The 12,786-nt window shown below is 39.9% G+C and overlaps 1 protein-coding gene and 1 long non-coding RNA gene across 2 annotated transcripts in view; one reads left to right on the forward strand and one right to left on the reverse strand.

Annotated features, from left to right (window-relative positions):
• Window positions 1–12,786, reverse strand: part of LOC116283597 (uncharacterized) — a 31,477-nt gene that overhangs the window by 17,135 nt on the left and 1,556 nt on the right. The window lies entirely within an intron of this gene.
• LOC107034425 (transmembrane emp24 domain-containing protein 11) lies at window positions 386–12,722 on the forward strand. The gene is made up of 4 exons (XM_015246804.3): window positions 386–508; window positions 10,735–10,860; window positions 11,583–11,729; window positions 12,501–12,722. The coding sequence occupies exons 1-4, from the start codon at window positions 386–388 to the stop codon at window positions 12,648–12,650; spliced, it is 546 nt and encodes a 181-aa protein (XP_015102290.2). The 3' UTR covers window positions 12,651–12,722.

Below are 12,786 nucleotides of genomic sequence, written 5' to 3' on the forward strand. Positions count from 1 at the left end.
CGCAGGAGAACTACTGGGGAGACGCTGGAAAAGGTCGCTTGGTCCTGACCCACAGGGAGTTTACGTCTTAGGTGGAAAGCTTTCATTAGCTTATTTTTTTTTTTATCATTTTCAACAGTCCTCACAACTCTGACACTTAAGAAGGATACATGTCAGACCCATTTTCCTAAATAGGATGCTGAGGCTTGGAGCAGTGAAGTAATTTGTAAAAAGAGTGAGAACTGGACCAAGAACTCTGTATTCTGGAATCTTCTTACTCTGTGACATGAGCTAATGACCAGGATACAAGCTGTTCAGACAAACAGTATTTTGTGACTTGGGTAATTTTTTAATGCGATTCATTCACCAGTGATCACAGATACCTACTTCTTTTATTTATTTTATAATGTCTCCTATTTTTAAAACAGGGACTTTCAAGACACAGCAGTGGGACACAGATCGGCATGACTTCCTTCAATCCGCCCCTGGTTTGGGGATGTTTGTGACTGTTACAACTTACAATGATGAGGTAAAACATTCTTCTATCTCTTGCTTCTGAAATTTTTCATTTCCTAACAATTCACGTGTCACGTATGCCCACAAACTTTGTAAATCTCTACAAAAGCACTCACCATCCAGCAGCTCGTTTTTCACATGTGCAGCTCTGATTAAAGATTCTGCACCAAGAAACTGCCTGCCTTCCACAAACCTACAGTCTAGCTGAGGAGCAGAGATTCCTTAACATAAAAGTTAAAACCAGCACCCAAGGCAGGCCTCATGCCCACCACCTGAGGCTGGGCAGAGGGGGTGACAGGCCGGTGACCCCCAAGGCTCTGCAGGGCCATGGCCTCCCCGGAACATGAGGTCAGACAGCCCCCGTCCTGCTGGGCTTTCTGCAGGAACGTGGCAGCCTTGGGTCTGTCTGCTCTCAGGACTCCTCACAGAGGCAGCAGAGTAGAAGCGGTACCTGGGCAGAAGGACAGAGTGTGGACCCAGGAGTTGGGGCCACGTGCGAGTGCAGACCATCCTCCATAGCCATGCCATGAGCAGGGAGCTACCACCTTCTTCCTCAGTTTTCTCATCTGCATGATGGTCCTAGCAGACTTGGTTCCCACTGCACCAGCTCAGGGTCCTGTGAGCCGCTCCACCCAGTAACTCACACACAGTTTCAGGGAGTACTTCCCTCTGGACCTGCTGTCCTGAGGACATGCTCGGGGGCAGCAGAGCGGTGGCAGGGCCCCACAGAACAGAACAGCATCTCTCTTGCTGGCAAGGAGAGGGCATTTGATGCAGAAGGGCCCAGGTTCCAAGTCTCAGGACAACTGAGCTCAGCTAGACACTGTGACCCTCCCTCACGTGGGACCGGGAGCTCCGTTCCAACTACACGACCGGACACCTGATTCTTGCCTGTGTGGCAGTCTTCTCTTGGTCCACTTGGCACCTACATGACAGGAGGTCCACTGGGACCATTTCGCTAATTCCAGGCACCCGTTAGGACAGCCACCTCCTCCTCCTGACGTCCCCACCTCCTATGCTTCCTGCTGGGTTCCCCCAACACACAGCTCTCCTCTGTGCCTCCCCGGTCATCTTCCATGACCAAGCTGGAAACACATATTAAGCTGGAACCCAAATTTTACTTGGGCTCCCACTGTTGCAGAAAACCCTGTTCACTGTTTCAAAAAGGCAGAGGTGCTTTATTCTTCAAAAAAACACCGCTACCTAAAACAACACCCCCTTCCAGATGGGAGCAGAAACATTTCCATTCATTCCGAAAACATCCAGCAAACACTGGCCACGAGCCTCGGAGAGAGAGGAAATTCAACCCAAAGACGTGATTTTCAGGAAGTCTCTCTCCATTTGGAAGTAGGATGATAAGACACAGCTCTAGTTTTAACATTTCTTACAAGCTGAGGTCCCCCTGTGAGACCTGGGCAGCAGCCCCACAAGGACTGACTGTTCCTTGTTGAGTCAGTAGGCCTGGGGGCAGAGGGTACTGGCAGTTGCAAACTTGAATTTGTGCGTGAGATTGGCAGCCCAAGGGAATAACCTGGCTTGTAGGGTCGGCAGGGCAGACAATGAAAATATTCACGTACCATTCAAACCATGCATCTGAATTCCACTTTCCATCATTCCGTGTCCAATACTCCTATTCCATCTTGTCGAAGAGAAAACCATGAGAGGCAGAATGACTTCCACAGGATCACATCGTCAGCAAGTGGCAACACAGAGGTTTAAACTCAAGCAAGTCTTTTTCCAACACCCCAAACCAACAGGTATTCCAAACATGTTTGCTGACGTGACTCTCCACTGGAAGTAGACCATGTGGAACCCTGACATGACACTAAGGCTCAGAAACTGAATTTAATAGGTAATGAGGAGTCACTTGAGTATTTTTTCAAGGAAGAGGACTCTGATTCGTAAAAAAATCAGAAATCAACTGCAAAATCTGACTCTTGAACGCAGTTTTATTTAACAAAGTTTCCCTGTCAATGGTCGCTTAAGTGGGATAAAGTAGATGGCAAGACCTGTTAATTTTCCCCAAATCAAAACTGAAAGACCTAAAAAAGGAGAATCTTTGTTGCATTTTTCTATGTGTAATACACACCTGTTTTAAAAATTATTTAACAGACTACCCTTTAGAGCAGTTTTAGATTCACAGACAATTCTGCAGCAACTACAAAGGTCCCGATGCCCTCTGGCCCCAAACAAACACAGCCTCTCCCACTAGCAGCCAGAGAGCAGTGCGGCCATTACAGCTGGTGACCGACACTGACCCGTCACAACCACACGAAGCCCACAGTCTACGTTAGGCTTCATTCCTGGTGGTGTACATTCTCAGATTTGACACATGTGCAATGTCATGTACCCATGTTATAGTATCAACACAGAGTAGCTTCACTCCCAGAAAACTCCTCTGGAACCCATTTATTCACGCCCATGTATCCACTCCTCCCTACCCTCGGCAACCACTGACCCTTTTACTGTCTCCACAGTTCTGCCATTCCCAGAATGTCATATAATTGGAACTATACAGTATGCAGCCTTTTCAGACTGGCTTCTTTCACTTAGGAATACGCACTTAAGTTTCCTCCATGTCTTTTCATGGCTTGATAGTTCATTTCGTTTTACTGCTGAATATTATTCCATTGTCAGGATGTATACCATGGTTTATTGATCCATTCACACGCAGAAGGACATCTTGGTTGCCTCCAGATTTTGGCTATTATAAATAAAGCTGCTATGAACATCTATGTGTAGGTTTTCATGTGGACACAAGTTCCCAACTAATTTGGGTAAATAAATGACACGACTGTGGTATATTTATATAATGGAATACTACTCAGCCATAAAAAATAATAAAGTAATGCCATTTGCAGCAACATGGATGTTCCTGGAGATTGTCATTCTAAGTGAAGTAAGCCAGAAAGAGAAAGAAAAAACACCATATGATTATCATTTATATGTACAATCTAAAAAAAAAGACAAACAAACTTATTTATAAAACAGAAACAGACTCATAGACATAGAAAACAAACTTATGGCTACCAGGGGAGAAGCGTGTAGGAAGGGATAAATTGGGAGTTTGATATTGGCAGATATACAATACTATATATAAAATAGGTAAACAATAAGTTTATACTGTACAGCACAGGGAATCATATTTAGTTATCTCACAGTAACTTATGGTGAAAAAGAGTATGAAAACAAATACACGTATGTTCCTATATCACTGAAGTATTGTGCTGTACACCAGAAATTGACACAACATTGTAAACAGACTATATACCTCAATCAAAATATACTGAAAACTAAAAATAAAATACATATATATTTGGAAAAAATGGCACGACTGCAGGACTGTATGGTAAAGGTACACTTCGTTTTGAAAGAAGCCCCAGACTGTCTCCCCAAGGGACTGTACCATTTTGCATTCCCACCAGCAGTAAATGAGGGCTAATGTTCCACATCCTCACCAGCATTTAATGTTGTCAGTGTTCTGGATTTTGGTCATTCTAGTAGATGTATAGTGGTATCTCAGTGTTGTTCTTAATTTGCAATTCCCTAATGACATGTGATGGGGAGCATCCTTCCACGTGCTTATCTGCCATGTTTTCATTGGCGAGGTGTCTGTTCAAATCTGTTACCCATTTTTTAATTGATTTGCTCGTTTTCTCATTGTTGTTTTCAGAATTCTTTGCATCTTTTGGATAACGGTGCTTTATCAGAGATCTCCTTTACAAATAGTTTCTCCCAGTCTGCGGCTTGTCTCTTCACACTCATGACAGAGAGACAGCTTTCTCTTCTGCAGAGTTTTTAATTTTAATGATGTTTAATGTTAAATGTTTAATGAAGTTTAATTATAATGAAGTCCAGCTTCTCAATTCTTTCTTTCATGGCTCACACCTTTGGTGTTGTACCTAAAGTCATCACCAAACCCAAGGTTGTCTAGATTTTCTCCTATGTTGCCTTCTAATATTTTCCTATCTTTGCATTTTACATTTAGATCTATGCTCCGTTTTGAGTTAATTTTCTGTAAAAGGTGTAAGGTCTGTGTCTACTCATTTCTTTAATTCCCAGTTTTCCAGCACAATTTGTTGGAAAAACTGTTTTCTCCATTGTATTGCTTTTGCTCCTCTGTCAAAGATCAGTTGACTATACTTGCGTGGGTCTGTTTCTGGACTGTCTATTCTTTCACTGGTATCACACTATCTTGTTTACTGGTTAAGTCCTGAAATGGGGAGTGTCAGTTCCCTGACTTTACTCTTATCCTTCAATATTGTGTTGGTCATTTTGCATTTTTTGCCTCTCCATGAAAACTTCAGTCAGTTGCTGAGATTTTGACTGGGACTGGTTTCAATCTATAGATCAAGTTGGGAAGAACTGATACTTTCACAACAATAAAAATGTTCTGTTCATAAACATGGAATCTCTCTCCATTTATTTTATCTTCTTCAATTTCTTTCATCACATTTTTTGTTTCCCTCTTACATATCTTATATATATTTTGTTTGATTTATACTGAAGTATTTCATTTTGGGGGATGCTAATGTAAACAGCGCTGTGTCTTTTATTTCCCATTCCACTTGTTCATTAGTAGTACACAGAAACTGATTAACTTCAACACATTAATGCTGTATGCTGCATTTATAGTCATTTATTAGTTTAAGTTTCTGTTGTTAATTATTTTGAATTTTCTAGACAGTCCTGTCATCTGTGAACAAACACAGCTTTATTTCTTCCTTCCCAACCTGCATACTTTTTTCCTTTTCCCTGTTACAGCCTCAGCCAGGACTTCCAGTAGGGCGTTGGGAAGGAAGTGAGGGGGACACCCTGGCCTTGTCTCTGACCTTGGTGATAAAGCCTCTACGTTTTCACTGTCAAGTATGGTAGCTGTGAGGGTTTTATAGATGTTCTCTATCAAATTGACAAAGTTCCCCTATTAAGTTTGCTGAGAGTTTTAACCATGAATGGATGCTGGATTTTGTCAATTGCTTTTTCTGCACCCATTGGTATGCTCACGTGACCTTCTTTTATCTGCTGATATAATGAATTATGTTAATTGTTTAAATAGTTTATAATCAGCCTTGCTTATCCAGAATAAATCTACTTGGTCACAGTGTATAATCCCCTTAATACATTGCTGGTTTCAATTTGCTAATAATTTGTTGAAAACATTTGTATCTATGTCCACGAGACATAATGGTCCACAGTTTTCTTGAGTCTTTCTCTGGTTTTGGTATTAGGCTAATGTTAGCCTCACAAAATGATTTAGAAAGTATTCTCTCTACTTCTATCTTCTGGAAGAGATTGTAGAGAATTGCTATAATTTCTTAAGTCTTTGGTAGAATCACCAGTGAACCATCTGGGCCTGGTGCTATTTAGAAGGTTATTATTGATTCAATTTCTTTTACTAGATGTAAACCTATTCAGATTGTCTATTTCTTTTTGTGTGAGTTTTGACAAATTGTCTTTCAAGGAATTGGTCTGTTTCATCTAGATTACCAAGTGTGTGGTCAACGAGTTGTTCATAGTACTCCTCTACGACCCTACTGATGTCCGTGAGACCTGTAGTAATGCTTCTCTTTCATTGCTGAGATTATTAATTTGGGTCTTCTTTTTTTCTTAGCCAGCTTAGCGAGAGGTTTATTGATCTTATTGATCTTTTCAAAGAATCAGCTATTTATTTTATTGGTTTTCTCTACTCATTTCCTATTTTTCAATTTCACTGATTTCTGCATTAGTTTTTATTAGAACTGAATTTATTTCTCCTCTTCTGCTTATTTTGGGTTTAATTTGCTCTTCTTTTTCTAGTTTCCTGAAGTGGAAGCTTAGATGACTAATTTTATATCTCCATTTTTAATATATTCATTCAATGTTGTAAATTCCCCCTAACTACTTCTCTCACTGTATCCCCCAAATTTTGATTAAGTTGTGCTTTCATTTTAATTCAGTTCAAAATATTTTTCTAAATTTTTACATTGTAGTAAAATACACATAACAAAACTCATCATCTTACCCATTACTAAGTACACAGTTCAGTGGTATTAAATATATTCATGTTATGTAATCATCATGCCCGTAATTCCTTAATCCTACATCCATTAAACAACTCCTCTATGATTTTAACTACTCTAAGTGCCTCCTACACATTGAACCGTATCATTTTTGTCTTTTTGTGACTGTCTTACTTCACTCAGTTTAATGTCCTCAAGGTTTATCCATGTCGCGGCAGGTGTCAGTTTCCCACCTTTTTAAGGCTGAATAATACTCCACTATATGTATAGACCACATTTTGCTTAGCCATTGATGGACACTTGGGCTGCTTCCATATTTTAGCTACTGTGAATAATGCTGCCGTGAACGTAGGTGTATGAATATCTCTTTGATATTCTTTGAGATCCTTTGAGATCCTTCTTTGAATTGGGTATATAGCCAGAAGTGGAATTACTGGATGATACGGCAAGTCTATTTTCACATTTTTGAGGACCACCATACTGTTTTCCACAGCAGCTGCACCATTTTACATTCATACCAACAGTGCACAAGGGTTACAATTTCTCCACATTTTCGTCAGCACTTCTGGGTTTTTTTTTTTAAATAGCAGCCATTCTAATGGGTGTGAGATACTGCTTGTTGTGGTTTTGATTTGCTAACAATCAATGAAGTTGAGCATCTTTTCATGTGCTTACTGGCTGCTTCTGTTTCTGTTTTGTTTTTAGCACTTTGAATGTTATCTGCCCACTGCCTTCTAGTCTCCAAAGTTTCTAATAAGAAATCTGCTGGTAATCTTATTGAGGTTCCCTTCTGTATGATGACATTGAAAATCCTTGACATTTAGCGGACAGGGTCCTTTTTCCTTACCCTGGCTTCTATAAGCTGCATGTGGGCTGTTCCAGGAACATGTGCACAGCTGCTTGCCATATGGCGGGGGGGCGGGGGGGAGTTGCTACTGTGCTAAGAGCTGAAACTGATCAAAATTAACCACAATTTACCATCCAAGTCTTCTCCTGGAAGTTGCAAGCCTTCAATAGGACTCCAGAGCTCTACAATAATTACATCAGACAGAGTCTAATGATGTAATTGTTGTCAAGGAGACAGGTTCCTGGTGCTTCCTATTCTGCCATCTTCCCAGAATCCTCTTCTAATTAAAAAAATGTTTAATTTCTGAGATTTCTTCCTGACTCATGTGTTATTTTGAAGTGTGCTATCTAATCTCTAAATATTTTGGGGCATTCCAGCTATATTTTTGTTACTGATTTCTACTTCCACTCCATTGTGGTCTAAGAACATACATTCCATGGTTTTTATTATTTTAAATGTATTGAGGCCTTTTTTATGGCCCAGAATGTGGTCTACCTTCATAAGTGGTCCATGTGAGCTTGAGAAGAATGTATACTCTGCTTTGTGGGATGAAGCTGTCTATAGATAATTATATTGAGTTGGTCGATGGTGCTATCGAGTTCAACTGTGTCCTTGCTGATCTGCTGTTGGATCTGCCCACTTCTGGCAGAGGGTATCAAAGTCTCCAACTGTAACAGTGGATTCTTCTGCTTGTCCTCGCAATTCTTCCAGTTTTTGCTTCACGTATTTTGATACCCTGTTGTTAGATGTGTAGACGTTAAAGACTGCCTTCCTGGAGATCTGACCTCTTTATTATTACATAACACTCTGTTATGTAATTATCCCTGATAATTTTCCTTGTTTTGAAGTCTACTCTGTCTGAAGTTAATATAAATATTCTTTTCATTAAGGTTAGCATATACATCTTTCTCCATTCCTTAACTTTTAATCCATATGTGTCTTTTTTTTTTAAAGAGTTTCTTGTAGACAACATATACATAATTGGGTTTGGTTTCTTGATTCACTCTGATAATCTCTGTTTTGATTGGTGCATTTAGACCACTAACATTCAAAGTGACTATTGATATAGTTGGGTTAACATCTACCATGTTTGTTTCTGTTTTCTAGTTACCATCCTTGCTCTTTGTTCCTATTTTTGTTTTCCATTCTTTTTCTGTCTTTGGTGGTTTTAATTATTTTATGTGATGCTATTGTATCTCTTCTTAGATATCAACTATATTTCTTTCAACTTTTTTTTCCAGTGGTTGCCCTAGAGTTTGCAATATACACTTTGGACTAATCCAAGTTCACTTCTAGTAACACCCTATCACTTCACAGGCAGTGCAAGTACCTTCCGATAACCAAGTAATCCTAATCCCTATCTCCCATCCTTTGCATCTTTGCTGTTAGTTATTTCATTTACATGCAAACTATAATCAATACATTGTTGCTATTATTTTGAAAGACTTATCAGCTCAGCTAATAATAAGAAAAATAAAAGTTTTAATTTTACCTTCACTTATTCCTTCTCTAATGTAGATCTGAGTTTCTGACCAATATCATTAACCTTCTCTCTGAAGAACTTTTAACATCCCTTGCAAGGCAGGTCTATCAGTGACAAATTCCCTCAACTTTTGTTTGAGAAAATCTTCATTCTTCTTTCATTTTTGAAGGAGAATTTTGCAGGATACAGAATTCTAGGTTGGTGGGTTCTTTCTCTCAATACCTTAAATATTTCACTCTACTGTCTTCTTGCTTACATGGTGTCTGAGTTGGATGTAATTCTTATCTTTGCTCCCCTATAAATAAGGTGTTTTTCCCCTCTGGCTTCATTTCAAGATTTGTTCTTTATCTTTGACATCTGCAGTTTTAAATACCATATGCCTAGGTGTAGCTTCATTGGCCTTCATCCTGCTTGGTGTCCTCTAAGCCTCCCAGAGCTGTGGCTTGGAGTCTGACACTAATTTGAAGCTCTCAGTCATTACTGTTTTAAATGTTTTTTCTGTCATTTTCTTTCTTCTCCTTCTGGTATTCCCATTACATGTATGTCACACCTTGAACAGCTGTCCCATAGTCCTTGGATATTCTGTTCCTTCTCTTCCCCTGGTCTTTTTTCTCTTTACTTTGTAGTTTTGAAATTTTCTGCTGACATAACCTCAAGCTCAGAGATTCTTTCCTCAGCCCTGTCCAGTCTACTAATGAACCCAAAAGCACTCTTTGTTTCTGCTACAGTGGTTTTGATCTCTAGCATGTCTTTTTTATTCTTCCACAGAATTTTCATCTCTACTCACATTATGCATTTGATCTTGCATGTTGTCTACTTTCTCCATTAGAGGCCACAGAATATTAATCATGCTTTTTCTAAATTCCTGGCCTGATCATTCCAACATCACTGCCATATCTGAATCTACTTCTGAGGCTTGTTCTGTCTTTTCAAATTGTGTTTTTTGCCTTTTAGTATGCCCTGTTATTTTTCTGTTGTTGCTGACAGTTGGACATGATGTGCTGGGTAAAAAGAACCCAGCGCTGGTAAGTTGTCATTCTCTGTATTGGCGTCTCTCCTCAAATCCGGGGGCAGCAGTTTGCCCCATGACCTCAACTCTTGTTATGAAGCTTTCTACTGTTAAGACACAGTGACAACTACCAAGTTCCTTATATGCTAGACTGAAAGTCCTATACCTGTTTTTCAAAATAACAGACAATACAGAAATATACTAAGCAGAAAATCAAAGTTCCCTAACAAATATAACTGCCTAACAGCTTGGTATGTACTCTTCAGAATCTTCTTCAAAGTATGTGTCCCTTTATAAATGATTTTTTCAGAAAAACAGGATCCTATACAGACCGCTATACTGCAGGACATCATGGCACCTTTAGTACAGGGATGGGTGTAACATTCTCTTTTACTGCTTCCTAGCATTTCTTCATTTGGCTTCTCCTAAATTTAATCAACCTCTACTGAAAAGTAATAGTTACTTCAAAAATGAAAATTTTTATTTACAAATAATCTTGCTTTTACACGTAACTCTACTTGTGCCTTTCCACGGGATAAACTTCTACAGGTAGCGCTGCTGAGTCAACAGCTGTACACACTTTTAATTTTTAATACATAGAGCCAAATCACGCTTTAAAACAGTTGCTCAGTTTACATTCCCAAACAGTGTTTACAGATCATATTTCTCAGTACTATCCCTGGGTACTTCTAAGTCTTTGCCAACCAGATAACTAATAGAGAATACCTTACTGTGGTTTATATGTTTTTGATTACCAGCAAGGTTAAATATTTTTCATGTTATTGGCCATTTGACTTCTTCTTAAAGAACTGCATGATTTTTACTACAGCATACAGGGGAGATTTATTTTTTAAATGGAAAGTAAATAATAAACTTAAATTGTGGATATCCTCCATCCTAGGTATTGTTGTCAAAGCTATATGGCCCACACGGAACATTCTATTTTACTTCACATTCACCTGGAGAACACATCATTTGCTTAGAATCTAATTCTACAAGGCTTGTGTCCTTCGGAGGGAGCAAGCTGGTAAGTGTAAGCCTCCCGTGCCTCTGGCGAGGAGCACAGCGTCAGCACTCTTCAGGCATGACACCGACATACAGAATCGTTGCACCCAGGACGGCTGGAGGTGTGTGAAGGCCCTGTGCCCAGACCTCAGCACAGCAACCAAAGAGGGAGCTGCCGAGCTTGGGAGGGGTTCATAGGAGAACTATGAAGTTGATTAAAGGGCTTGAAAAATGAGAACTGGGAGGGAAGGTTAAGAGAACTGTGATTATTCAAGCTTGAAAACAATTGAGGGCTGAGGGTGAATTAACAATGGAATTCCAATAAATAAAACTCTTACACGGTAGATGATGATTAGCCATTTTCTAAATATGCTGAGAAGACATGATGAGAATGTATACTTTAACATTAGAAATTTAGTTACACGTGAAGAAAATTTTCCTGAGAGCAGTCAATTTCTCTCAGGGCCACAGGCACTCGCCTAACAGTGAACAACAGTTTAGGAAGGTACAAGTCCTCTTTCAGGCCCGAAGGTACCATTTTATGCATCATTATACAGAGAGAGACCACCGAGTATTACGGGGACTTGAGTGCGGTCAGGAAAAAGAGAGCTCGAGGATGAAGCAGTGTTTGCTCTGGAAAGGGGGAGAGGAGAAAAGGAAGGGATGGGAAGACACAGAGGGCAAAGCAGGGAGAGGGGCGAGCTGGGCTGAGAACATGTTTCTTTCCTTTTCCTATTTGTGCAGCGGATCCACTTAGACATTCGAGTTGGAGAACACGACCTTGATGCAGCCATTGCTCAAGCAAAGGACAAAGTTAATGAAGTGAGCTTCAAGCTTGAACATCTAATTGAGCAAATTGAGCAAATAATCAAAGAACAAAACTATCAAAGGGTCAGTCTGCCTACTCAGCTATTCAAACTCTCCCTGCAGGAATGTAACTCTCAAGACAGAGCCCCTGAACCAAGGGAAGAATAAACTGCCTGTCCCCCTTTCTCTGAGCGAAACCTGTGCGGACACGCAGGGACTAGGGGGAGTGATCTTCCACCGTCCACTGAACCGTGAACTCCTCCAGGAAAGGGACTGCGGCTCATTCACCTGTAGGCTGAGCTCACAGAATGAATAAATAAGGTCTTCCAAACACACCCCAAGGACCTGGAGAGTCTCAGTGTGCCCACTTTCTAAGTCACAATTTTGTTCTTGTGACATTGTTTCCTGGGGGACTGTGCTCAGTGGGCTCTGGTCAGACGTGGGCTCAGATCTGCTCCACCACTCATGAACCTTCTACCACCTCTAAGCGTCAGTTTCCTTATCCAGAAAATAAAATGAGCACATTGCTGCTTAAAAATAAGGACTCAAATAATGAAACTCTAACACTATTATTAGGTAATGATCACTTTGTTTGATGGTGACAAATAAAACGCATAAAGTTAACAGATCAAATACTTGATCTTTTACACCAAAGTACAAAAATGTTTTATAAGGTTGACTCTTACTCCTTGTCTTTGGCTCACAACACATCTTGGCTTAGAAAATCAGATATTGCACATCAGCATAAGATACTACCTGGGCAACATTAAGTAACTTGAATGCATAGAGCACCTACTCAAATTCATGCATGATGTACCTTAAGAAACTAAACCTGTCTATTTCTCTTCTTTGTAGGACCGTGAAGAAAAATTTCGAATAACCAGTGAAGATACAAATAGCAATGTTTTATGGTGGGCATTCGCACAGACACTAATCTTTATCTCAGTTGGAATTTTCCAAATGAAGTACCTTAGAGACTTCTTCATAGCTAAGAAACTTGTTTAAAGTATTAATAAAGGCAAATAACTACCTTCTAACCTGCATAACGCTTAATAAATCAAAATACATATTCATAAATGTGCATTACTTTTATGATTTCAAAGCCATCAGAGGTCAGAATTAGTGCTACAGCATTGTGACG

Source organism: Vicugna pacos, chromosome 2 (assembly GCF_048564905.1).
Source record: "Vicugna pacos chromosome 2, VicPac4, whole genome shotgun sequence".
Classification (NCBI taxonomy): Eukaryota; Metazoa; Chordata; class Mammalia; order Artiodactyla; family Camelidae; genus Vicugna; species Vicugna pacos.